This window comes from Mustela nivalis, assembly GCF_964662115.1.
Source record: "Mustela nivalis genome assembly, contig: HAP1_SCAFFOLD_632, whole genome shotgun sequence".
NCBI classification, from domain to species: domain Eukaryota; kingdom Metazoa; phylum Chordata; class Mammalia; order Carnivora; family Mustelidae; genus Mustela; species Mustela nivalis.
The window spans coordinates 432,049-458,984 of NW_028136030.1; the positions used below are offsets into that span (position 1 = coordinate 432,049).

Below are 26,936 nucleotides of genomic sequence, written 5' to 3' on the forward strand. Positions count from 1 at the left end.
GAAATTTGTGAAGGAACAGAAACAGGTACAAGAAGAAATTAGTAGAATGTCTTCAAAAGCCATGCGTAAAGTACAAGAAGATATTAAAACTCTGTCACTGGCTGCCAGTGGATTACAGAGGAACACCCTCAGTATTGACAAGTTGAAAATAGAAACTGCTCAGGTAAACTAACTTAAAGTAATTTTATTGTAGGGTTTTGTTTTATTTTATTTAAGTCTTATTGGTTATAAGACTTGATACAGATGTACTGTAAGAAAACTGTATAGCATGTGTGCTTTTTAAAAAAAGATTTTATTTATTTGAGAGAGAGAGAAAGAGAGCATGAGAGGGGGGAGGGTCAAAGGGAGAAGCTGACCCCTTGCTGAGCAGGGAGTGAGTTGCAGGACTCAGTCTTGGGTTTCAGGATCATGACCTGAGCCGAAGGCAGTCGCTTGACCAACTGACACCCAGGAGCCCTAGCTTGAGTACTTTTAAGTTGCTATGATACTAGTAGTCACTAGTTTGTATTGAGTTCTGATTATTTATGAGGCAGTATTTTAAGCAATTTATATTAGTCCAGTTTAGTTTTCATGACAGCTCTATGAGTTAGGCCGTCTTATCTTTGTTATATAAAGAAGAATATGGGCAGAGAGGTTGTTAATAAATGGAAGAGGTTGTCAATAAGTGGAAGAGCTGATACTCTTAACTAGTTTGTTTCCTAAGAGTACTTGCTGGCTAAATTGCTCTATCGTACAAGCAAGGCAGAAAAATATGTTTTTAAAAATCTGTCATCCATTAAATAAAAACCATATTAAGCTTTTTAACTATTAAAAATTCTGATGACTTGCCAGTCTTATGTCTTAGTTATAAATGTTAATGAGGCTCATGATTTTTGACATTCATATGTACTTGTTTTTTCTTTTTTTTTTTTAAAGATTTTATTTATTTATTTGACAGACAGAAATCACAAGCAGGCAGAGAGGCAGGCATGGAGAGAGGAGGAAGCAGGCTCCCTGCCAAGCAGAGAGCCCGATGCGGGGCTCAATCCCAGGACTCTGAGATCATGACCTGAGCCGAAGGCAGTGGCTTAACCCACTGAGCCATCCAGGCGCCCCTGTACTTGTTTTTTCTTTCTATGGTATAATCTATGTCATTTTTTCGTTGTTGGCACTCTTGCCTCCCTTGTGTAGTTTGAAGTCTTTCATCGTCTCCTCCTGGCTAGTTGTTCCGTCTCTGTGTGCCCAGCTCCCCATCTGTTTAAAGGTGGGTGTTGCGTAGTCTTCTGTAACCTTCGTGAGTGCTAGATGAATGCGTTCTTCCATAGTTCTCTGTGATATCTCACAAAATACCTGTCTTTAGTCCCTCTTAGCAATTTGCAGTCCCATTGGGATGTAAGCATACCTGGTTTTTACCTCTCTAACAACTTCAGGGTTCCAGTTTTAAATTTATTCTTGGGGACACCTGGGTGGCTCAGTTGGTTAAGAGGCTGCCTTCCACTCGGGTCATGATCCCAGAGTCCTGGGATTGAGTCCCACATCGGGCTCCTTGCTCAGCAGGAGGCCTACTTCTCTTTCTGTCTCTGCCTGTGCTCACTCTCACTGACAAAACAAAAAAAAAGAAAAAAAACAATTAATTCTTGCATCAGATAAGAGGGGCTTTACAGTTACTTAGTTTGTAGGATTTTTTAGTTGTTAGCTAGGCTCTTTCTCAGCTGTGCACATTCTGCTTATGTTTCCTTCCCACTTCCTGTTCCTAGTCTGTTTCTCCATTGAAGACTGGCTGTTATGCACATGGATACCAGGGTGTGATATGCATTTGGAGAATTGAATCTTTCCCTATAGTTTTAGTCTCAAGTATTGTTTTATGATCCACTTTTTGTCACCATTTTTTTATTGAATGAAATAGTTTTAAAATGCATTTCTCATGTAATCTACTTACTTAACAAAAATCGTTTTTCTCAGTGATACAATATTCCAAGTTACTTGTCAGGTCCTTGCAGGAACATTTCCTGGAGTGCGGCACAACAGTGCAGAAGGGAAATCCTTTGTCCTCTTTCTTATTAAGGTGATGAGGAAACCGGGAATGAGAAAAAGCTGGATAAAGAAATTCCATAGCAATCTTTTTCAAGAACTTGAAACCCACAACTTATCTTTAGTTTGTGAGGGGAAATTCATTACTTTTACAGCTAAGGGATAGCTTCCAGTTTTCAATAAATTTATCCTATACTTGATTTTTCATGAAATTTGAGATTTTAAAACACACTATCATTGAATGAAGTCTGCAGTCCTAGACATAAGACCGCCACCCACCATACGCAGCCTCTTGAGCCTTTGCTCTGTTTTTCTGCAAGTGGCAGAGCCTCAGATGTATTGTTTCTCACTAATAAATGAATGTGTACCCTTGGCCCTGAGATTGGAAAGGAACAGTGTCACTCAGGGTCCAAGTCTGGATGCAGGAGCACATTGTGGAAGAAGACTGCTGTTTCCACTCCTGTTAAGGAGTTAAGCCATCCCTGTGAAAAGGGGGTTATGCAATCAGGATCTCAGAATAGTATTTGCAGGGTGCCGTCAACTGTGCTGGTGTATTTCTGGGACTAGTATGTATCCGAATACAGGTTTTTATTGAAGTATTTTTTGAGACATGCACGAAGCCACTATTTATGCCAACGCCTGTTTTAAGTTTGCTATACAGTGTAGTAGGAACTTAGTTTGAGCAGAGGTTAAAATCAGAATTACATACCACTTGTGGATTACCTCTAGGTGAGTTTGGCAATGAAGCAGTGGCTATTCTGTTGTTGGGGCACAAGCTGTCAATCATTTTTCCTTTCAAATCATCTGGGAACCCCCTAATGCTCTCTCTCTAGATGTCCTGGAGCTTTTCATTGGAGACTTGCCCTAGAAAGGAGGAAAACTGATAAAGCTCAGACAGAGATTGAGAATGAAAATGGAACCACTGTAATAGATCTTCCAGGTACTTTATCCCTCGAAACGGACTGTTCAGGGACAGGCACAGCACCTGCTGAGCGCAGCTTGATATCAGCGTCTCTGCCCCTGTGGCCTGAGGAGCCTGGCCTGGACAACCCCTGCCTTGGAGGAGGACACGGCCACTGACAGTATGTGCTCTTCATCTTGCTTTTGCTTTTCATCTGTTTTCAAATCAGATATTTCCTTTCTTCTCAGTACTCCCTATTACTTTCCCTCCATGGGGTGTTGTTGTTGTTGTTGTTGTTGTTTTTCCTCTTCAATAAATAATTTTACTGCGATATGCTTCACGTATCACATATTCACCCTTTAAGTGTACAAGTCTAACAGTTTGCCGGTTAGAAACAGAAAGCGAGTCTTACTTTGAGTCTTATGCTTCCCCCTCCCCGTCTTCTGTTGTAGTCCACAAATTCACTGGTCATCAGCAGGCTTCTTTTGTTTGTTTGTTTTGATGCCTATTGCTTCTTGACTAAGAAATCCACAGCATCAAGAAGAACAAAAATAATACCTCAGCCTACGTGCTATTTCTGTGTCAGCTCACTGCCAGGCACTTTACATATATTAACTTATTAAATGCTTGTACCAATACTGGCTTTTTTTTAATGATGAGGAAATTGAGTCAGGGAGTCATTGGTCAAAGTCTGAGAGCCACGAAATGGCTAGGTATGTATCTGACTCCCAAGGCCATGTGTCTGACTATTGCTGTCCTCTGGTAGCAGCCACTGATCTGTCTACATGACCCACCAGGAAAAAGGCAGAACACCTCTAGTCATAGATCTTGGGCATATCTTAGTAGTTGGCCCTTTGTCTTACTTTTAAATAGGTTTATCTCTTATGAAAATTCCAATTTTTCTACAAATCCCATTTTTCCCAGCCATGGCTATAACAATTCTATCTCCTACTGCTCAGATCAAGACCCTCCTCTTCTTACTTAATGTGGTTATTTTGTCAACCACTACGGTCATTGTATGTCACAGAGTTTGTCTTTTTTATTTCATATGTACTGCCTGGCACTGTTTACAGCTGTTTCATGGGTCAGAGTTTCTCTGATCAATTAGGACAAGATGATATTGTCTGTATATTTCTTTATCAGATCACTGTGTGGTCCCTAGTGATCTGATGCATAGTAGTTATTTGTTGATTATTCACCTTTCGAAGAGGAAGTGTTTTGCTAATCTTATCTATTGGTGTTTTGGTCATTCTGTTTTTCTTATCCCGTGGTATTGCTTTGTTATGAATCATCTATTAACATAAGGTCATCACTAATGATAGATGATAACTTACTTACGTGAAGATAATCAAAATATAAAACGTTTTTCTTTCCACCTGTTTTTCTCCCTCTCGTTTTAACTTGGCAGCTAGGCAGCAGCAGGTTAGTTTTCCGGAATGCATTATTACTACAATTGAAATTCACCAGGCTGATCTTTATATTCAGCTAGGAATTAGCATTGTGGGAGGCAATGAAAGGCCACTGATCAACATTGTTATCCAGGAAGTCTGTCGGCATGGGGTGATCACCAAAGATGGAAGACTTCTTGCTGGACACACAATTCTTCAGGTATCAATTTTTTAAATTATTTTGTTAACTTGCCTCTTTTGTTGCTCTTATTCATCAATTTAAAACTTAGGAAATTATGGTACTGTGGAATCTGACTTATAAAAAGGTAAGTTTTACTGTTTTTTTTAATGCAAAAACAGATCAGAATTTATCTATAATTTCTTCGATTTCCCCAAAACTCATGGAATGTATTTTTACCCCCATCTTAAATTTGATCCCACATGTGCCTCAGTGCGTGGCTCTCCAGGCCAGCTGGATTCCTCCTGGCTTGTACTCCATGGTTGGCTATTTCGGGGCCACCTTCACTGTTAAATTCTCTTGTCCCATTGTCTGTATCCCTAGTCCCAGGGTACCATCCATCAGTTACCTTTGTTGTCTGATTCATCCTTCTCTACACGGATTACTATAATCTAGAAAAGACAGGTCACACAGCACAAGTTACTTAAAACTTATAGCATTGAATTTAAGATAGAATTCAGAAATCATGACCACCTCTTGTTGGCTCTCAAATGCACTCTTGTCCACAAACAGCCTGACTCTGCACTAATCCTTGGTGCTACCCTCTCCCTCTTCTCTTTAAAGAGAAATAGCTACTCCAACAAACGAACTAGCTTCGGGCAAGATGATATTGTGTTAGAGGGCATACTGATGAGCATGAGATGGCCAGAATTCCACTGTTCATGTGAATTCTAGAGTGTATGTGAAAGTTGACCTGGATATATGACCCATACTAGTGTAAGTGGTACTTGAAGCTAAAAGAATGGATATTTAGGAGAGAAGAAATAGGCATGAATGAGAAAAGATGTCTTCTAGGAACCCAAGCTCAAGGATTCTTTTTTTTTTTTTTAAAGATTTTATTTTATTTTATTTTATTTTTTTTTAAGATTTTATTAATTTATTTGACAGAGAGAAAGATCACAAGTAGGCGGAGAGTCAGGCAGAGAGAGAGGAGGAAGCAGGCTCCCGCTGAGCAAAGAGCCCGATGCGGGGCTCGATCTCAGGACACTGAGATCATGACCTGAGCCGAAGGCAGCGGCTTAATCCACTGAGCCACCCAGGCGCCCCTAAAGATTTTATTTATTTATTTGATAGAGAGAGATCACAAGTACGCAGAGAGGCAGGCAGAGAGAGAGGAGGAAGCAGGCTCCCTGCTGAGCAGCGAGCCCGATGCGGGACAAGATCCCAGGATGCTGAGATCATGACCTGAGCCGAAGGCAGCGGCTTAACCCACTGAGCCACCCAGGCACCCAAGCTCAAGGATTCTTGCCTCCTCAATTTCACTGCTGGGTCCTTCCCCACGGTCTGTTGGTATTCACCCCTTCCCTTTTCCTTGCCACCTCTCTTGTCTGTGCCTTCACTGCTTCACGTCTAACCAAGTACAATCAATACCCCGCCTTCCTACTCTGCTCTGAAACCTGGTACGACCATTGTCAGGTTAATTCATCTGTGACTCTGATTTCCCTGGGAAGATTGGACCAGAGAATCAAGTCCATACTGATTAATCTAACAGTCCGGGTCCTCTGTGGACTCTTACACAACCTGTCCCCTCAGCCTTCACCCTTGCTTTTTCTTTCAGCTGTAGCCATCGGTGTATTACTGAAACATCATAGGCATGGTGGTCAGTGCTGAGGGTATAATTAAGAGCTAAAAGCAACCCCTGCCCTCATAGAATGTATAATGTAGCAGAAAAGCCAGACATAGCAGTCTCCTTGCTTCCCTCCACATTCCAGCCTGTCCCCATTGTGCTACAGCTTCCCCACCTTCATCCAGAAAGCCCTGCCCTGCCATTTTCAGCCATTCAGACCTCTTCTCACAGTAAGTGCTGAAGACATTCCTTCTCTTCACCACTTAATGCATAATTGGTCACAGAGAGTTATTCAAATGCAGTGTCTTCCTTTGGGGATGGCAGCCGCCATTATTACATACTATGGGACAGGCTTCTCACAGAGCTGTGCCTGGAGTCGATACCCAGGACAAACTTGCTGAGTCAATAAAAGAGTGGATTTGGTTATGATATCCTGTTGGGAATAGCTGTCTTCTTCATTAGAACAAAACTTAGAATTTCTGGGATTTTCAGTTCTTCAAGAGAAATGTCCAGAGGGGAAGACAGACAAACTAGGCTCCAAGAGCAGCAAGGATTGACCTTTCCACTGGGGGTTCCTGGCTTTGGTTTCCATGCCCATCCGTATTCTTCCTCTTGTAGTTTGTGATTTCCACTTTGACAATTGGGCCCCAAACCCCTCCTTTATTGTACTTGGCCTGGCTGACACAGACTAAACTTCCAGTGTTTTTTTCTTGACTAAATCTGAAGAGGCAATAGGAGAATACAGGAAGCATAACTAATCCAGCTTATGTAAAATCCAGTTTCTGATCCTACCATAGCTAGCTATTTACAGCATTCCTGTGTTTGCTGTCCTTTTATGATATTAGTAGTACTCTGGTTGCATGAGGTTGGCACAGCTCTCTGGACACCTTACCCTGTATTCCTTCTACCCCAGCTCCTAAACTGATTCTCCATGGAGGAACTCTTGTAGCTGGTTTTGACATTTTGACACCTTTGTGGCCAAGACAATAAGAACCAGATTGCCCTTTTTTGCAGCTTACACAGTGTTCTTTACTTGTCCACTTCTGGCCTTTCTAGCTATAATTGAGTATAAATTTATTTTCATCTTTTGTTCTTTGCTACCAGCAGTGTGCCAGCTTTGGATATTAAATTTTTTACATATTTTTCTTTTTACATATTTCATATTTTTTACATATTTTTATTTTACATATTTCTCACGCTTTTTCTAAATTTTCAAGGTAAAAACAAATGCTTTGTTCTTATTTGCATTTCTTTGAGTATAATTGAGGTTAAGTCTGTAACCTCAGATTTACTAATGTATTTAATATATAGTTTGCTAATGTATTAGCAAAAATAAAAATGTATAAAATATATTTAATATATACTTTTGTTTGCTATAGGGTTTTGTTTGCTAATATATTTCATCTACAGGCTTTTTTACTGGTCTGCTTTGGAGAATTGTTTAATAACTGAATCTGTATACCTCAAATAAAAAGGTAATTATCTGAAATACTGGCTATAATTTGGGGAATTAACTCAAAGCTATAAATCAGCATTGTAGACATTCCAGTGCATTATTATTGTTTATGGAGGCATACATATTAATAACCCTAATAATAGCAATCTTAAATGCAGTTTAATGATTTCAAATTGATAGAAAAACTATGAGCACATAACCTGATTATTGAATTCACAACGGGTCTCTCCTCTTGTGGGCCTGACTTCTCGTAGGCCTTTGGCTGGTATGCTGGAGGCAGTAAGTAAAGCCACACTACTTGCCCAAATACAGAGTAGTATTTATGGCCATTCAAAAGGAAACACTTGGAAAGAAGGCTCCTTAGTATATTTTTACTACCTGGTTATCTTCCACTTTTTGTGAGCTGCATAAATAATACCGTGAGCCAATTTGAAAGACCTTGGAGTCGTTAAGATGGTTTATTTACTGACCAAAAGGCTAGCTAGCCTGTGTTTTTAGTTTAGCAAACTAGATGTAGTAACAGTGGGTGGCTTTGGTTTTCCCACACTGATTATGTGTGTGTGTGTGTGTGTGTGTTTTATATATATACCCACACATCCATGTTATTCTATTAAATAACCTATTTGAAAAGGAGAACCATATACCCTCAGGGCCTTTCACAGTGCAGGATTTTGAGCAGTTTGAAGAATAAAATAGTGTAAGAGATTACATCAATATTACTATTAAAAATAATACAAATTTCAGAACATGATTAAGAGTACAAATTTACAGTGCATTCTGAGTCATCAGTGATATATTCCCTTTTTTTAATTGATATTACTTTATTTTATTTTACTTTTAGATTTTATTTATTTATCAGAGAGAGAGAGGGGGAGAGAGAGCAAGCACAGGCAGAGGCCGAGGGAGAAACATGCTCCCTGCCCAGAAAGGAGCCCGATGCGGGACTCGATCCCAGGATGCTGGGATCATGACCTGAGCCGAAGGCAGCTGCTTAACCAACTGAGCCACCTAGGTGTCCCATCACTTTTGGCTTTGAAGGAAAATAATTGCAGTCATGCGTTGACTGCATTGGTACAAAATATATTTAGCTAAAGATGTGGTAAAGTTTACTCTGTTGGTGCTATTTCTACAACATTTAGCAACAGTATTTTATTTGGTCTCTGCTTTCTCTGTTTCACTGGCAACCACACTTCTGTGAAGGGAAAATCTCTGATTGTAGGATATTCCACAACCCACGTCACAAAAATGGTGTGAGGCTACATACTCGAATGTGGCTAGCGCTGGATTCCAGCCAGATGTTTGTAAAGTCATTTGTTATAGATGTGAATTTAAGACGGAAAAATAAGAACCTAGAGATAAATGGCTTTTTAGCAGAATAACCAGAAATGATGAGTTTTGACTAACAAATCCACGTCAGGCTGGTTTTTTAGAAGCTGCCTTAAAGTTCTGTTCTTGACCCTATGTTACTCATCTTTTTCATCAAGGATCTGGATGGCAACCAAATGCACAGATGTTGCAAAATTGGGCAAAGAGCAAGTTTATGTGTGAGATCTCTGGCATTTGATGCCTGAATTTTAAAAAATGTCCACAGGCCCAAATCAATAAAATTCAAGTTAGTGGTGCTCAAAACTGTCATCCCGAGATGAGTAGGAAGGGGGAAGGCTTTCCTTAAGATAGACTCATGTGAAAAAGTTTGAAGGCTTTGGGTAATCACAAGCACCTAACCCAGAGCCTGTGCCACATAACACATCCAAGAGAATGTCGATTTCCTGCTTGCTGTTGGTGCAGGCAGATGAGGAGAGGAATTCTAATTGTGATAAACACTCAGAGTTGCACCAACCTCTTCCTCTGACTAGGTGAATAACTGAAGCTGGGTGTATTTTCTTAGTCCTGTTCCTGTCCCAGGATCAGTCACTATATTCCTTTCAGGGCCATAAGGTTTAGTAAATAAATGTTCTGTGAGTACTGAGTTAAGCTTGTTGTATTAGATAGATGTTACACTTGAGTGCTAAACAGAGTGAAACTGTAATTACCTGCTTTTCTTTAAAGTAAAAATGACTGAACTGAGATCAGGTTGTGTATCTAGAATCTGTCCCTTTTCTTAGATTAAAACTCGGTGTATTTTTTCCAGGGTAGGTGTTTTTCATTTGGAAAAGCCACATCAATCCAGTAGAACTTCAGTTTCTGTTCCACTAGAACTAGTATTTTGTTGGCACTTGCCACATGCTGCTGCTGTCTCTGCATTTTCCTCCTGGTCCCTTGAAGCGGAGAGTAAACCCATCTCACCACTCAGGGGACACCCTCAGACATCCCACTACTGGCAGGACCAGGGACTCTGATTCAGCACCCTCGCTGAAGCCTGAGATCCTAACTGCCATTCTCTACTTCGTGCTAGTCATTGTGAGTGAAGCTTAGGAACTGTGCATTTTAAAACATCTTCAGAGGGCTTTTCTTTGTAAATAATGACTGTATGTCATTTTCCAAAGTCCGTTTCTTTTGGAAATGGCGTATAAATGTTTACCAGTTGAGAGGATAAAAGATTGTCCCACCTCAGTCATAATTCTTTTCTTCCAGGTCAACAACTGTAACACCAACAATGTGTCTCACAACTATGCCAGAGCCGCCCTTTCCCAGCCCTGTTCCACGCTGCACCTAAGCGTGCTGGAGAGCGGTGCTTTGGGGGCCGGACCTACAGCCACCCCGACAGTAGCTCTCCCCGGGAAGAGGTCTTCCACGTAGTCTTTCACAAACAGGACTCTGGTGAACAACTTGGCATTAAACCCATTCAAAGGACCGGTGAACCAGGTGTTTTTATCCTTGATCTGTTGGAAGAGGGCCTGGCTGGCTGCACAGGATGGAAGGCTGAGCAGCAACGACCGAGTGCTCGCCATCAATGGACACGACCTGAAGCTCGGAACCCCTGAGCTTGCCGCCCAGATCATTCAGGTACACGCGGATATTCATTCCACGTGCTCAGCCTTTATGTCGATGTTTTCGTAACATGAGAACCTGAGGTATATTTGATATTTCATGGGGGAAATCAAACACGGCTCCCCAAATCCTTCAAAATGCACAAGAGATGATTTTATCATTACAGATAAAATCCTGTCCGGAAAACTGTATCCCTGTGAACATTTAGCCTTGCTCTTTATAGAGTGAAGGCTCTATTTTTGCACATGGGTTTTTCATTTGCTCCATGGGCTCCACCTAAGCCCACACATAAAAAACACATTTATGTCCACATTTAACAGGTGAGACAAGAAAAGCTTGAAGGAGCTGTGGTTCCAAAGTTGTGACTTCCCTGCTCTTGTAACGTTCACTCTCCGCTTCACCTCCATACAAGTGGGGAAAATCAATTTTTATTGAGAAGAACTCATTATCTCTGTAGTGCCCTTTTTATAAAGCATTCAGAGCATTTCAAACACATCATAACTTGTGTTCTTACAGTATCCCTGTGAAGTAAAGATGGTTATTATTAGAGAAAAAAAAATTTCAATAAGAACATTAAAGTAGGTAAAGTAGAGGGGCACCTGGGTGGCTCAGTCATTAAGCATCTGCCTTCGGTCAGGCATGATCCCAGGGTGCTGGCATCCAGTTTCACATCGGGGCTCTCTGCTCAGCCAGGAATCTGCTTCTCCCTCTCCCACTCCCTCTGCTTGTGTTCCTTCTCTTGCTCTCTGTCAAATAAATAAATAAATACATAATAAATAAAATCTTTAAAAAAAGAAAACAGCTTTATAAATTTTTTTAAAAAATAAGATAGAAAAAGTAGAAAATAATCCAGGCCAGACCTTCCGGTTCTATAACCTACCAGAGCATTTAATGATATGGGTATCTCCTACAATGATAGGGGTGAAACAAAGATGTGTATGGTGTTTTATTTAGTTTTGTTTTATTTTGTTTTAAGTAAGCACAAGAAAACACTCTGACATAGAGGAAACCAAGCAGTAACATAATCGAGCATCAGGAATTAAAGTAGGTTGATAGTCACTGGGAAATGTGTATAGTAAACAGAATTAACAATGAAGATTTAAGTACTGTGTAAGAAAACCCAAATTTAAATCCCATTTCATTACTCCATTTCACAAATGTTTGGCTCATTATAATTTTGGGAACACACACACCCGGTAGCCGTCTTGCATTAGGAGGGAGATTCAGGCGTTGGTCTCTTGTCCCAGACTTGAGATTTAAAAAAATTGAATACAGATACGTATATATGATACCAAATATAATATATTTCTCAAGTTGTTTCTTTGTGAAAAACATCTTAATGTTTTGGATTCTGAGAACAACATGTATTCCATGTCTGAAAAGGAGACTAAGGAAGACAAAATACAGAAAATGAAGAAGGAAATCAAAATCACAGTCAGTCTAAAGTCCATAAGATAGTGACATTAAAGTTTTGAAGAACATTGTCATTTTTCTGTATATGCCTACAAATAAATAGGTTCCTATTTACGTAGGTACTTAGACATGCAGTCAGCTTACAAATTCTGAGTTTGCCACCCTTTCTTTACGTCAGCTGTATGTTGTGGCCTTCTTACCCTGAAAATAGATGCACCATGATATAGCTGTATAGTAGGCGTGTTGTGCTAAAACTTACGTAAACACTCCCCTGTCAACAGACTTTTTAATGTTTTGTTTTCAAGTTTAAGACATTTTGCTTAACTTCCCTCTAGAAAGATCATACCAGTATATACTCCCATCAAAAGGGCATGCCACTATTTTATGAAATACAGGTATTGTCATTTAGGCATCCTGCATTTTTAAAAATCTTGACTTTAACAGAATTCTTTTGTTGTGCTTGAAACCCTGAAGAGTTAGATAGGCAGTTGGCCTAAACCCAAATGTTGGCCCATCGTTTAAAGCTTATATGTCCACTCCCATCACACAGCCAGAATTTTGTCTTTTAAGAAATCAAAAAAGATCAGGGATTTGTTTGTTAATAGGTTTGCATGAGCAGGGGTCTTCCCATAAAGCTGAATTACTGGTTATAGAGTATTTGGTAGTGGGGAGGGTTAGGCAGTAAAGCAAACAATTCTTAATATTGAAATGAGATCACAGGGGTTTCTCACCCTTCACACCGTGTGATCTAATACTGGGAAGTGTCAGAATCTCAAATATCTGGATTGTAAGCGTTCTATTTGGAATTTGCCTGTTAGATCAAATCCCCAGACTCTGGCCACATGAGAAGTGTTATTCTTTCAGTTATTGGAAGAATTGTCTGAAACTAGTTTAATGAAATACTTGAATAAGTAAGTGACTTTAATAGGGCCTTAAAATTGGTTATCACTCAGGCACCTGGGTGGCTCCGTGGTTCAGCATCTGCCTTCGGCTCAGATCCTACATTGGGCTCTCTGCTCTGCGAGGAGTCGGCTTCTCCCTCTTCCTTTGCCCCTCCACCTTGCTCTCTCGCTTTCGCTCTCAAATAAATAAATAAAATCATTTTTTTAAAATTATGGTTTTCACTCCTTTTCCAACTTGACTGCAGTCATGGGGGAGGAGTGCTCTACTTTCCACCACAGCTTCTTGAAAGCAGGCTGTCAAATTTTCCCATAGAAATGACAGTAAACTTGGAAAGTTGTAGTCATGACCAAGAATCAGCATCAAGTAGACCAGGCCTGTACGTTAAAAGCAAAGCTAAAATAGCTTTAAAAAGTATAATAAATGTGAATCTGTGTTTCAGATCTAGATCTATAAATACAGATAATGGACCTCTAAATTCAACGTGGTTGTCATCACCTCTAAAATTACATTTATGTGTGAGTGCACATATGGCATATATAGGCACACAATTTGTGATGTATATAAATACTAATCCTGTTTTACAGGACCTTTGTTATCATTCTTTTCAGGACTGTTTAAGCTGATCCCTATTTTCGATTCGAAGCTGTAGTGTGTGGAAACAGAGCTACACGTAGTTTCATTGATTATCACTCTCAAAGTAGCCATCTTGGAATTTATTTCAGAAATCACAAAGGATTGTAATCCAGTTTAGAATCCGTTCGTCCTTTTATCTTCTTTGCTCTCTTTCTCTCAGTCCAAGGCCAGTTTTGCAGGGGAGGGAAGTATAAAAAGACAGTTACCCTTCAAGAAATCATGGGGAGATCAGAACCCAGGCTTTCTTTGCTTACACCCTTGGTATTTCCAGGATTAGGGAAGGTTTACCCAAGAGGTCTGTGTGTGGCTCTTTTACCTGCAGAAGTTTTAAAGTATTAGCTCCTGAAATGAACTCCCTCGTCTGCCCCACCCCCAGCAGGGGCCTGCAGTCCCCACTCAGGTGAGGCTCTGATACAGCGATGATAAGTGCATTGAAAATGACCCTCCCTATAATTTTTTTAAGTGAGAAGCATCATTAATGACTGGTGATTATATATGTGTGTTTTCTCTAGGCTAGTGGCGAGAGGGTGGATTTAACAATTGCTAGGCCGGGGAAATCCCAGCCTGGTAACCCTGTCCAGGACGCAGGAGCTCAGAGTAGCAGCCAGCACCATGCACAGCCGCTGTACCACAACAGTCCCAGCTCACACAAGGTGAGGCCTCGAGTTTGCATGTTTTCATTCATCTGCCCTCAGGGAATCCTTGTGACAAACTGGTAAGATTTAAATGAGGGCTGTTACTCTGTTGGAAAAGGTGAGCACAAGGTGTTTGGGGGTGTGGAATGTGTGTTTGGCTACCTTGAGAGTCCCTGTACAGTCTGTTCCTCAGCCAGTAGGGGTGGTTTCTTAGTAAGAAGGTCCCTCTGCCAGATTGATGAGAAGTGTTTGATCTTCTAGAAAGACTTCTTTGTTTGGTCCTGCTTGAAAGTGGGATTTATCTTGGTTTGCTCATTCAGTTGTAACAGGAGGTTATGTAACTGAAAAAAAGACAATGACCAACAAGTCCATACTTAGCGGTTGGGCAGTTTGCCTACAACAACAGAATTCCCTATGTGAATATGAAGCATAAATCATACTTTCTGATACGTACATGCAAAACACATAAAGCATTTCTTTTTATGTTACAGTTCATAGGAATACTACCCTAGATCATTTTAAATTCCCGTATGTTGAGCTTTTTGCTGCATCTTTCATATTTCAGTGCTTTGATAATATATTCCTAGGTCATTTATCTGTGCCAAAAATTCTGATGTTGTCTCACTTTGGATGCTGAAATCAGTAGAAGTCAAAAAACAGTGGCACTTTACTGTGTTCTCAGTGTTATTTACTTCATTTCATCTTTCATTTGAACTCAACTTCTAGTAGGCCAGAATTTTTACAATGATGCTATTTACCAACTGTGTGAAAATCACACATCGGAACCTTCCTATCGATTTTTTGTTTGTTTGTTTGCTTTTACTTCCTATAGTTTTTAAGTAGACCAGTAAATAAGTTTTAATTTAGCAAAGCAATTTAATTTTACTTAAGGAGAATGACTTGAGAAACACATGTTTAGCTTAAAGTGGCTTCTTAATGTAAGTACAATTTGAGAGAATAACTCTGTAATGTCACAGGAGCCCAAGAAAGCATTATTTATTTTTGTATTTATTTATTTTTAAGATTTTATTTATTCATTTGACACACAGAGATCACAAGTAGGCAGAGAGGCAGGCAGAGAGAGAGAGAGAGAGAGAGAAGCAGGCTCCCCGCTGAGCAGAGAGCCCGATGTGGGACTCGATCCCAGGAGCCCGAGATCATGACCCGAGCCGAAGGCAGTGGCTCAACACCCTGAGCTACCCAGGCGCCCCAAGAAAGCATCATTTAAAGGCACAAGTATTTTTGGCCCATCAGGTTTATCTTGTTTTCTGAGCTGAAGTATACACTTGTCACTGGTCTTTGTTCAGTTAAAACTTTTAAGAAATTATAAGCACAAACTTCATCTTATTTTTGAACAGAATACAAAATGTGTGAAGGGAACCTATAATTTTGCTTTCACAATGATGACTACGAAAAGCAGTTATTGTTTCGAAAAGGAATTTGAATAGGAGTTGTTCATATAGCTGGTCCTTGATTTACAAGTTACCTATATATACATATTCCTAAAGAATCATGATTAAGGCAAAAGTTGGTAACTGAATCCATGAATTCTACAGAAAGTGGAAATATGGGTGCTCAAAGACAATGCTACAAATTTAACCATTTCAGCGTTCATATAGAGGACGATTTATGTCCTTTTTTTTGTTTTGGGCACAAATATTTTTCTTTTTACTAGTTCCTCTTCCTTAATTTTAAGTGGTGGTGTTTTAAATAGCAATGCTGTATTCTTACTCTAGGTGCTCTGTAAACCTGCTTGTTAGAACAGCCACATTAAATGTAATTTTAAGCATTAATTTAGCAATTTACCATTAACATACAGCATTTGTGATGTCAAATCCTACTTTAAAATATAAAGGTCTCCTAGGGAAAACAAATACAAATTTATCAAAACAACCTGTTCAGAGGATAATCATTGTTAAAAATTAAAGCACACATTACTCTATTACTAAGCCCCTGCGTAGCCCCTGCTTGGAAACATTCATCCAGTGTTAAGCCCTTAGAAGTTTCCATGAAGTATACCAAGAGTAATCTGTGAAGTTTGGCTAAAATGCATACATCTCAGCCATTTGGAGGAATAAAACAACCACCTCTAATTGACTCAATACCTGACAGACACAAGCGTTGAAGTCAATGTGCTCCCAGCTGAGTTTACCTGGATTGTCTTCATAATCACGTGGGTCTTGCCCAGTTTTGAAGGATATGAACATAGATGTCATATGCTATGATACCACCTGTGGACGTTTACAGGTTTTCTATGAGGTCAAAATTCTAGGAACTCTAGGCTATTTAAGTAGTGCCCTCAAGAAAATTTCAGAGTGTTGGTTTCAGGAGCAGAGAAGAGCAGACACCCCTGCCGGTGCAGGGCTTGACTGACACGTCGTACCTGTCCGCTCTGAAGCAGTGTCACTAAAGGAAATGTTACAGTTCTAGCAAAAGAACTCATCTAGTTCTGCTGTTGATATTGTTAGTCGTGGTAATAGTTATCTTGTTATCTACACTATGCTGTTACAGTATATGTGTTAAGGAACCTTTTGAGATAGGAGCTTCCATTATTACACTTAATGCGATAGCACCATTGTAGTGTGGATGCATATAGCATCATGCTGTATGAACATAGATAACTACATATGAATACATGTTTATGTATATACACTATGTGTGTGTATGTGTATTTTTTTTTAAACTTGAATCACCTCAAATCCCAGTGTGATCATGCGTAGCTATATAATTTGGAGCAAATTACATGAACTTTCTTTTTTTTTTTTTTTAAAGATTTTATTTATTTATTTGACAGACAGAGATCACAAGTAGGCAGAGAGGCAGGCAGAGAGAGAGGAGGAAACAGGCCCCCCGCTGAGCAGAGAGCCGGATGCGGGGCTCAATCCCAGGACTCTGAGATCATGACCTGAGCCGAAGGCAGCGGCTTAACCCACTGAGCCACCCAGGTGCCCCTACATGACCTTTCTAATAAGGCTATTTCCTTGTTTATAAAATGGGGCCAACCATAGGATTTACACTCCGGACCATTGTAGTGAAATGTAATGAAACCATGAAAATGGAATAATACATGTGAAACCATTTGCTTTACACATAGTAAATCTTCAATAAATGTTAGTTACTATTGCTATTTTAATATTAATATTTCATAGGTACCCATTGTTTTTTATGGCATTCTAATTTAAAAAAAGGTGATGTTTTAAAGTTTCCTTTTCTTCTAGGAGTGTCCCCATAAATAGAAACAATCAATATCGGTAAAAATTGCTTTTTCCTGAGAACACAGTTTGTTGGAGAATTTTTCTCTTCCTTAACTTTTTCAAAAATTCAGTTATTTCATATCCTTATAGCTTTCCATGAAGGTTGTGAAGATCAGTTTGCACCCATTTCATGACCGAGCATTCTCATGAGTAAGAAACAGAAGATAGATCTATAGCTTTTTTCTGGCAGTTAACTAAATCCGCACTTTACTTTTGTACTATTCTGTCACCATTTCTCTCAAAGAATAGAGGAGAGAGAGAGAAATAAAATTAATTAGCTTGTCTTCAGAATCTTAAAACTCAAGTGCATTATTTACCTTTGTAGAATTGGCCCTATTTTGACTTCCACATGTCAACAGTCCTGAGTTTTTTCTGTTCCATACATAGTCATATGAAAATACAGCCATCCAAAGTCTGACATTGTGATCCCCAGTGTTCGGTGTCATGTTTGTACCATGAGGAACTGTGTATTATTTCTTCAGTAACTGATTTTAACAGTGACTTTATCATTGCCATGGTATTTTTTCCTTCAGTTTCCTTACTTTACTTCAGCTATGTATTATTTATTTTGCAATGAATTTTCTTCTCCTGTGTTAGGATCTTCCCCAGTGTGTTACATGCCAAGAAAAACACATTACTGTAAAGAAGGAACCACCTGAGTCCCTGGGAATGACAGTGGCAGGGGGCAGAGGAAGCAAGAGTGGTGAACTGCCCATCCTTGTAACCAGTGTGCCAGCTCATGGCTGTCTGGCACGTGATGGCCGCATCAAAAGAGGTAAGATAGGAAGGGCTGGGAACAGTGAAACTCTTCCCATCTTCTCCCTGCATGCAACTCATGTTTGAAAAAAGTAACAAATATTCCCCAAATTTTCTATTAAATATGATTTTTAAAAAATCTTCTAAAGTGTCCCTTCCATATATAAGTGTAAAACCTCTCTCTAAGGTTAGAAAAACGCCTAATGGGAAGGAAAATTGCTGCAGTTTGATGATGTTTCCGTTCTTTTTTTTTTTTAAGAATTTATTTATTTATCTGACAGACAGAGATTACAAGTAGGCAGAGAGGCAGGCGGGGGGTGGGTGGAGGGGAAGCAGGCTTCCGGCTGAGCAGAGCCCCATGCGGGCTCGATCCTAGGACCTGGGATCATGACCTGAGCTGCAGGCAGAGGCTTTAACCCACTGAGCCACCCAGGCGCCCTTTCCATTATTTTCTAATGTTTATTTAGATCATTGCATTATTTGATGTTGGAAAAAACCCTCTAAAAAATAGAACACTCATCCTTTCCTTCCTAACCTTTTATATAATCCTCGTTGCCCTTTTTTTTTTAATTATATTACTTGTCAGGGCAACAAACACCTTTTTTTCTTCCTTAAGCAAAAGATGCTCAAATCACAAGTTTCATTTCTTTGTGTAGACCCAAGGATCTCTTCTCTTTAAGTATTCTGATACATCCACGCTGAGCAAACTCTGTAGGACTATATCTATAAAACTGTGTAACTCTAAAACAGGATATGTTAAAAATTTATTTCTAAGAGCAAAAGATCAAATAATTTTTGAGCAGGAAAGAACTATAGAAATCACTGAAGCCCAAAGAAGAGAAATGAACATGCCCAGGTCCTGCACATTAGCAAAACCAGGTCTAATGACTTGGACGTCCAGTCAAATCACAGTGCCTCAAGCCACATTTTTTCCTATGTATGATGAAATTATCTTAAAGTTTTGAGTTGTTTTGGAATGTTTTCCATGAATTGGATTTTTCCCTCGATATCGTAAGAATGACAGAGATGTGAAAAATTACAAATAACAGGATGTATAGGGAAGATAATGACTTGGTAGCTCATCTCATTTTCTGGTTTATTCCTTTGGACAGGTGATATATTGCTGAATATCAATGGCATTGATTTGAACAATTGAAGTCACAGTGAGGCCATGGCTATGCTAAAAGCCAGCACCGCGTCCCCTGCTGTTGTCCTGAAAGCACTTGAGGTCCAGACTGTCGAGGAGGCAGCCCAGGCTACCGAAGAGCAGCCAGGCACCTTCAGCGAGAATGAGTAGGACTCCAGCTGGTCGCCGTCGTGGCTCATGTGGCTTGGGCTTCCAAGGTACTGACAGCGTTTCAGCAGTTTCATGGAATAATCGTAGTGACAACATTTCTCAGTATGGAACACAGTAAATTCATTTGTCCAGGATGTGAGGGGGAAGGTCCTGGTCAGAGATGAAGTGGCAATGGCATATCAAGTTATAGAAGAAAAGGGTATTTTTTTCCTTAGGTTATTATATTTTAAAAGATAAATTTAGAGAGAAGAGCAGTGGTTGCAGGGACTGGGGGAGGGACAGAGCAGTGAGCGATGAGGAGCGTGGGTGTCTCTGTGACAGAAACGTCGTAGAACGACATGGTTGTGCAACACTCTGGATGGACCTAATGAGACCTCCATATCCCACTGCAAAGGATGCGAGTAAAATGTTATATAAACTCAAATTCTACTTTATTTAATAAATAACATCTATGAAGTAATTATAGAGGTGAATACAGAAAACAAATACGATAAAGAAGGAAATGATGGGGGAGGGGGAGTCATGCTCTGGAGCTGCAGCCAGTACAAGCTGCTACTCGGGGGCCGAGCCTGCTTGCTCCACGGAGGCAGGGGGCGGCAGCTCGGTGGCAGGACCCTGCTGGTCATCCAGGAAAGTCAAAAGGCCTGGTGGCTCTTCCGTGGCAGAGAAGTGAACGAGGGCCCTGACGACCATCTGCCCTGGCCCCAATGGGTCAGGGGGGGTCACTGGTCTTCCTAACCCATAGTGAGCAGCCATAGCAGGGATGGCGGGGGCCAGCTCAGGCCCCAGAGGTGCAGCAGGTGCCAGAGTGGCTGGTGGAACAACTTCCAGAGACACATCCTGATCTGGCTCTGGGGCCGGTGCTGTAGCTCCAAGAAGAGAAAGCATCATCAGCTTGATTGACTTCCCTTTTGCCTTTCCCTTTCCCCACCACTCAGCGTGGCCTGCGTTCAAGACCCAGCCCCCAGAAGGTGTCCCCGATGGAAGCCCATGGGGACAGGGATCTGAGACGACTCACTCTCTTCGGCCCAATTACAATCTACGGAGGCTTCCTCAGGGTGGCCCACCCTGCCTCCGCCTCAGGCCCACATGAGTCACCCCCAGTCCTCCTCACCCCTAGCCTCTGGCTCCGTGGTCTTTTCAGGAGCGCATTGCCTTTCTGGAAGCAGAAGCTGGGCACGGCGCTGCAGGTCCGAGCCCGGCACATTGACCTGCAGGTAGGCCAGCAGCGTATGCAAGCTGGGAAACTCCGGAGGCTGCACAAAATCCCCTGGATACTTTTCCACCCAGGTGTTCAGGATGGCATAGACGGCCCTGGGGACAGACATGGAGGCAGAGAAGTCAGAGGACAGGGTACGCATCCAAACCAAAATCCCAGGGAACCTATGTGGGAACCTGGGCCCCTGGGCTGTCAGCTCCTGTCTGAGACCAGTCGGACTCCTTGTCCAATTGCGACCTGGCAGTCCTGCGTGAGAAAGGCCTGCTCCCACACGGCAGGCTGGCCAAAAGCCGCTAGGAGTGGGAGTCCTTGGTCAATGGGGGGAGCATTTCTGGACTTCTTAGGGGAGCTGGACACACTCCTCAGTCTGTCTCCTTGCCCACGAGCCACTTGAATTCAACTGCATGTGCCTGGGGAGAAGTGGTGTCTGGCCTCTTAATTACCCTCACTGCACTCGCCTCTGCTCAGTGAAGATCCAACCGAGGAGGGAACAAAGGGACTCTGTCTCTAGCCAGGCCTTCCCAGGACCCTCCCCATACCTCCACCGTTCCCTCCTCTGCCCGTTCACTAGGTGCCATGAGAGTGGGTCTGTTTCCACTGACACTCACCTCCCACAGGGTGTGGGATGCCTGCTGCTCCCTGGGCTCTACTGGGTCACCCTCTCCCTGAGACCCCTCTGTGCACCCAACGTGCAGGTGCCAACACTGCTATGCGATGGTTCCTAAATCCTGTGTTCTGGGTCCCAGAATTGGGGCAGAGAGAGGGCTGGGAAGGGGCAGGGATGGAGCATGACCCTCTCAGGGGTGGAAGCTGTCCTCCATCCCCCTCTGCTCTCCCACAGTGCTCACACACCTACCCCAGTTCCCCAGGGCACCTTTCCAATTTCCAGTAGAAGCTCTCAGACATTTACCATAAAGCAGAATAACGAGGTGAGTCTGAAGGTCCGGCAGCCCCTCAAACTCACAGGACCCTCACTACCCTGGTGGAGAGGGAAGGCCCTCCTAAAGCAGCCAAAGCTTACTCACATGTTGCGCTGCTCCTGGGGTCCGCCGACCTCATCATAGCTGGAATAAACACATCCGAATCTAGAGGAGGCCAGGGGGCATCGCATGAGATGTCTGTGGATATTGGCTCTCACCGCCAGACCCTCGACTAGCCTGCAGCCCTGGGGTGCTTTCTGTTCTGTGCAGGGATCCCATTCAGCTCCTGGATAATCGCCTCCACCTACCGGGGCTTCCTGAATGCTTGCTGAATAAAAGGGCCCCAACCAGCCCATCACCGACATCTGAGTGGGCCCGGCCCCTGCTCACCCCCAGGGATGCTTGCTCTGGATTCAGCCAGACACAGGCCCCAGAAGGAGTCTCAGATCTCCCTTTCAGTGGCAAAGGAGCCCAGCTCAAGATCATAGTGAGAGTCAGGGATGAGGCAGAGGCTTCATCATGAGGGGCACAGGAATGAGCAAAGAGCATGCCCACAGGCCCTCCAGCAGAATTTTCCACTGGCGCAGGCTCCCAGGTGTCCTTTCCCTACAAGACCCCACTGAGTCCCTATAATACCTCTGCCCCAGTTAGGAGCAAGGGAAGCTTGGGGAAGCTTGGGGACCTGCCAGAGTCTCACAACAGGAATTGGCCAAATCTCACAGAGCAGTTAGGGGCAGGGGAGGGCGCTCACCTTGCAAAGAGGAGGTCCAGCACCTCCTGGGGGGTGGCCAAGTGACGGTATGTGTCCAGAAAGGTGTGGACACAGTGTAGATCTTGTCTGATGACGGCAGGCACCAGGTGATCTATTGCGGCCTGCAGCTTGTTGGCCCGCTTGGCCATCAGCACTGAGGTCTTGCTCCTCTTCCTGGTTGAACGATTTTTCCCCTGAGGTGAATCAGAGGAGACATGAGTCAGTGCTGTGGCCACCAGGAGGGTTGGGGCTTGGAGGGCAGAATGAGCCCCCAGATCTCAGGGACTTCAGCAAGAGGTGGGACAAGAGAGCCCAGAGTCCGAAAAAGAATCGGGTGACTCAGTGTCTCATTGGGTTCAGCCTAAAGCTCTTGGTTTTGCTTCAGGTCATGGTCTCCGTGTTCTGAGGCTGCGATCCTCGTAGGGCTGTGTCCATAGGGCAGTGTCTGCTTGAGGATTCTGTTTCTCGGTCTACTTCTCCCCACTCTCCCCCTGTCTCTCTCTCAAATCCATCAATCAGCCAATCAGTTAAGAAGCCTTTAAGGCAATGAGAAAATGTTCTTGGTATCCATACAAAGAATTGAAAGAAATGATGTCTGAACTTGCTAGTATCTGAGGTCCCTTTTTGAGCGGAGTATGGATAGCACATCCCTGCCTGAGTGGCATGGATCCTGTGATTTCTGATAACATAGCCCATTCTTTTTACTTTTTTGAAAGACTTGTTATTTATTTATTTGACAGAGAGAGAGGTGACAAGTAGGCAGAGAGGCAGCCAGACATAAAGGGGGAAGCAGGCTCCCTGCTGAGCAGAGGACCCCACGCCCCCGACGTGGGCCTCGATCCCAGGACTGTGAGACCCAGGACCCATGACCTGAGCTGCAGGCAGAGGCTGAAACCCCTGAGCCACCCCGGCACCCAACATATCCCATTCTTGAGATGAGAACACAGAGATGTTTAAGGTGAGAGGGCTTAGGATAAGAAGGCACGGAGGCTGTAGGATGCAGCACTGTGCCTTGGCCAGAGAAGGGGATTACATCCAGTCCTGCCCCAGTAAAGGGCTCCATGGCTGTGATCAATGACTGGCCTTCCGGACTGCCGTGCAGTGCAGTGCAGTGAGGCCCCTGTTCCTTTTCCTTGGGGGGGGGGGGGCAACAATGTGTTCCATCAATACCAAAGCGCAGAGCAAGAGACAGAGTACCATGTCCCTTTGGATCAAAGTCTCCCAATCCAGTCTTTGCAAGACTTGCAGAAGCTGAGGAAGGACTGTTGGGCCAGTGGGGGCACCTGGGAGCACGAGTTAGGAAAATGCCTTGGCCAGGGCAAAAGGAGTCTAAATCAACGGGATGAAACCTGGTCTAAAGTCTCTTTAATGATACTCCTATAAGTATGTGGACAATGGCAGTGCTTCTGTCCAAGGCGTGGGCAGAACGTTGTGGGCCAGTTTGGGGAAGAGATGGGATGCAGATTCACGGGAGTACAGGACTCTAGGAGGCCAGGTTGGCTTCTAGGAAGTGGGGCCCTTGGTGCTGCATGGGCGCCCCGGGGTTGGGTCTCCCCAGCACCTGCACTCACCCTGAGCCAGCGCCAGACTCTGTTGGCCGTGTGCGGCTTCGTGTCCTTGGAGGAAGGAGAGCAGGCAATCTCCTCGGTCACCTCCTGCACCATGTCCTCTGGGGCGTTCTTTAAAGACAGTGCCCGGCAGGCAGGCAGGAGGACTTAGAGCCCTGTCTGGAGGCCTTTGCTGGTCTTCAGACCCAGGGCGCTCCATTCCAGACACACCACAGCCCAGGTGGCAGAGCCCTCCCCCAAGGAGAGAAACGTGGCCCAGCTTCAGGGCCTTGGATGTGCTCTGGCACAGCTCAGAGTCACCTCAGGAATCCCCTGTGCACCCTGCCCACCCTGACATTGGTGTGAACAAGAAGGGATCACAAGAGTATCCACTGTACTCACCCTCCTCCAGCCCATGGGCAGGAACCCCCACATATCCCTCCTCCCCTCAAACTCCAGAGAAAGGGATGGGGCTTCCCTAGGACGGTTCAGAGGGGTGGGCATCGCCTAGTCTCCTCAGTAGTAAGTACCTTATGGCGTCTCCCTCGAAAGGTCCTGCGGCATTGGGGGGGTGGTTTTAGCCAATGTCTGCAGCATGGGAACAAGTCATTTTCTTGGGGGTTCTGGTACCCAGAGCCCCAGAAACTAGGTACACAACAGGAAAACATCTTTCTGTGTCAAGGTCCTGAGTCCAGTAACCCTGCTACTGGACTAGACTGGCTGCCTGGTTGCAGGGGTTCCAAGTTCTGAAGGCCTTTGTGATCCAGGCAGTGACATCACTTCCTGAGATGCCCTATCAGGGCCCACTCCTGATTGGACCCCTACACGAACAGTGCTCCCATCTGCCATCTCCTCTTCCCCCTTCTGCATGCAAGGCCACATCTTATCTGTACACAGTGACCCCAACACACCCCTCTCCACAGGCCCCCAGGGAAGGTCTGGGAGCAGCCAGGGCCCCAGCTTGCAAACACACCTGGTTTCAGACACAAGTCTCTATTCTTACCTGGTTCAGACCCTAGATAAGCCATTGTGGCAGACAAGGATGGTCTTCTTGCCAAATATGGATGAGTCCAGCATGTCTTTCTATCAGATGTCCACAGGCATAGGTTGGATAATAGCTATGATGTTAGAGGAGGGCTGTCACATGTAGGAAATACCTCCCACCCAATTTCCTCCCTCCTGTCAACTTCTTGGAATCTGCTACTAATCAGATCCCACCCCACAGTCCCTCCTGGGGTGTGTGTTTGTGTGCACCAGCACACAAGCTCCTGTGTGCACACATGTGTTCATCGGTGCTCACATTCTGGAGTCCCAGAAGAGGACATCCCCACTTACAGAGGGCTGGGTAATAGCTTCCCAAGGTCTTAGGCTTTTTCTTTTCAATGCAAACCCTAAAGAAGGGACTGGAGCCTTGGCCCTTGATGGTCAGAATGTGCCCTTAGCCCTAGAGACCGCCTGTCCCGGGATGCAGGCCATTCTCTCCTTTCCAAAGTGTGTGATGCAGATAGGGGTCCATCCAGTGGGTCGCCATGACCCGGGATCCTCCTCAGACAAGAACCTGGGCATATGTCTCCTGTCTAGGAGACCAATGATCACCCTCAGCCCGATAACATTTCCAGGCCAACAGCCACTTCCTTCCAGAAAAACTTTTCCAGAGCCCCCAGTGAATGGCTACGTTGCATCCAGGACCCCAACTTTGAGGATACTCAAAGAGCTGGGTTCAAGCCGGCTAAGCATCCATACCAGTCTGATTCTGGGCAAGGCCCGGACCCTTCAGGGATCTTCACAGTCTCCCTTCGGGGGCTCCATTGGTTCCACAACTCCTGTGTAGACATGTTTGTGTGACCCCTCCCCAGAGTGTGGTCCGGACTTGGTGATTCACTTCCATGTCACAGAACGTGGCCACGTGACCCAAAGGCCCTTCTGAGATTTTGTTCGAAAACTCATTGCCCAGCCCCATGTTGACTCGGATCCATGTTCTCTCTCCAATCTTCATACTGGAGCACAAGCCCCTAGGTTGAACCATGACCCAGACATACGCACATGGCCCAGCCCTGTGGGCCCACAGCAGACAAAAGTCAGGTCTTTGAGATGGGCTGTATCTGGCCCATGCCCCTGAGTGCGCTCAGGTTCTCGGTGAAGCAGGTCCTCCCTTGGTGTTGTCAGCAGCCCAGTTCAAGGAGAGTCTCTGGCAGGAGCCCCCAGCAGAGCACTGCTGGATTCCTGATCCCCTGAGACCACGAGGCAGCATTTGTTGGTTCAGCCACTGAGTGTGGGGAAGTGTGGTCACACAGCCCTGGGAGAAGGGCACTGATACTGACCAACTTCCCGGGCCCTGGCCCTCCTCCCCTCCCACTCTGGTCCTTCCTCAGCTTCTCTGGCCACCCTGGCCCCCTTTTCTAACCTCCAGTCCTCTGCTCCATGGTGCCCTCCGCCAGGTGGAATGCACTCGCATTTGTGCAGGGTTGTCTCCTTCTTTTCCTCCCGCAGGAATTCTCCGTGTCATCTCAGCACAGCCTTGTCATACCCCTCACCGGGTGGAGTTTGGGCCTTAGTTGTGTCCCTTGCTCTTTTGCTGTGGAGCAATCGCTTTTCCCGTTCACATTTTGGTTTCTCGTTTGTCCATCTTCTGCTCTAGACCCTGAGCTCTCACGAGGAGAACCCGCTGGGCTGATAAGCCCTGGCACCATCTGAGTGCGCAGTGCCCAGTGGCTGAATGAACGGGAGACAGGATCCGTCCCAGCACAGACCAGCTTCGTTGTTTGAGCCTCACTGATTTTAGTCCTGTGTACGCTTTTTGTTTTATTTTTAAGTTAACTGTGACTGATGTGAACCTCGAACTCATAACCCTGAGATCAAGGATCCTAGTGCCTGAGGAAGCCAGGTGCCTCTTTGGTCCTCTTTAAAGGTTTTAGGCTGATCACTATTCAAGTGAACTTGGTCATTTCAACATGCTGTACGGAGCTATATTACATTACGCTGAATGACCATGTAACTCCCCAGGTTTTGGTAGCCTGTCACCACAGAGGTCCCCCCCTTGACAGTGCTGAGTGGATCTTCAGATTGGAGACTGAAATCCTTTCTGTGTTCTTCAGGAGCCCAGAGTCTCTCCACCAT

The 26,936-nt window shown here is 43.9% G+C and overlaps 3 protein-coding genes and 1 pseudogene across 8 annotated transcripts in view; 3 read left to right on the forward strand and 1 right to left on the reverse strand.

Annotated features, from left to right (window-relative positions):
- Positions 1 to 14,095, forward strand: part of LOC309857350 (ligand of Numb protein X 2-like) — a gene marked incomplete at its 5' end in the record, with an annotated part of 436,750 nt that extends 422,655 nt beyond the window's left edge. Inside the window, one exon of the mRNA XM_082750071.1 lies at positions 13,953 to 14,095. The remainder of the gene's footprint in view (positions 1 to 13,952) is intronic.
- LOC309857344 (uncharacterized protein) overlaps positions 1 to 26,936 on the forward strand; it is a 46,950-nt gene that overhangs the window by 17,015 nt on the left and 2,999 nt on the right. For 2 of the 5 annotated variants that reach the window (XR_014307650.1, XM_082750066.1), the window contains one exon: positions 1 to 94. The exons of 1 other annotated variant lie outside the window; for it this stretch is intronic. The gene's annotated coding sequence lies outside the window, so the exon portion shown is untranslated. Of the gene's footprint in view, positions 164 to 1,170; positions 1,244 to 2,843; positions 2,978 to 26,936 lie in introns of those variants that run through there. 2 more of the 5 variants (XR_014307649.1, XM_082750063.1) reach the window with 2 other exon arrangements.
- On the forward strand, positions 62 to 26,936 carry LOC309857351 (ligand of Numb protein X 2-like; annotated as a pseudogene). Its single transcript, XR_014316488.1, has 7 exons — positions 62 to 163; positions 3,020 to 3,092; positions 4,320 to 4,519; positions 10,135 to 10,506; positions 17,927 to 18,104; positions 26,458 to 26,607; positions 26,915 to 26,936. The product of XR_014316488.1 is annotated as a ligand of Numb protein X 2-like (transcript).
- LOC309857340 (ral guanine nucleotide dissociation stimulator-like) lies at positions 19,630 to 24,886 on the reverse strand. Its single transcript, XM_082750056.1, has 6 exons — positions 24,350 to 24,886; positions 23,844 to 23,951; positions 22,273 to 22,466; positions 21,627 to 21,686; positions 20,497 to 20,696; positions 19,630 to 20,245 (listed from the first exon to the last, which is right to left on the reverse strand). The coding sequence occupies exons 1-6, from the start codon at positions 24,485 to 24,487 to the stop codon at positions 19,935 to 19,937; spliced, it is 1,011 nt and encodes a 336-aa protein (XP_082606182.1). The 5' UTR covers positions 24,488 to 24,886; the 3' UTR covers positions 19,630 to 19,934.

Bases quoted from the DNA above. Each gene is read 5' to 3' on its own strand.
- LOC309857340 (XM_082750056.1), bottom strand. From the start codon at position 24,487: ATGTTTTCCTGTTGTGTACCTAGTTTCTGGGGCTCTGGGTACCAGAAC. The intron at 21,687-22,272 runs GTGAGCGCCCTC...GGCCTCCTCTAG, and splicing joins CTGGACCTCCTCTTTGCAAG to ATTCGGATGTGTTTATTCCA. The intron at 20,246-20,496 runs GTGAGGAGGACT...TTGGAGCTACAG, and splicing joins CACGGAGCCAGAGGCTAGGG to CACCGGCCCCAGAGCCAGAT.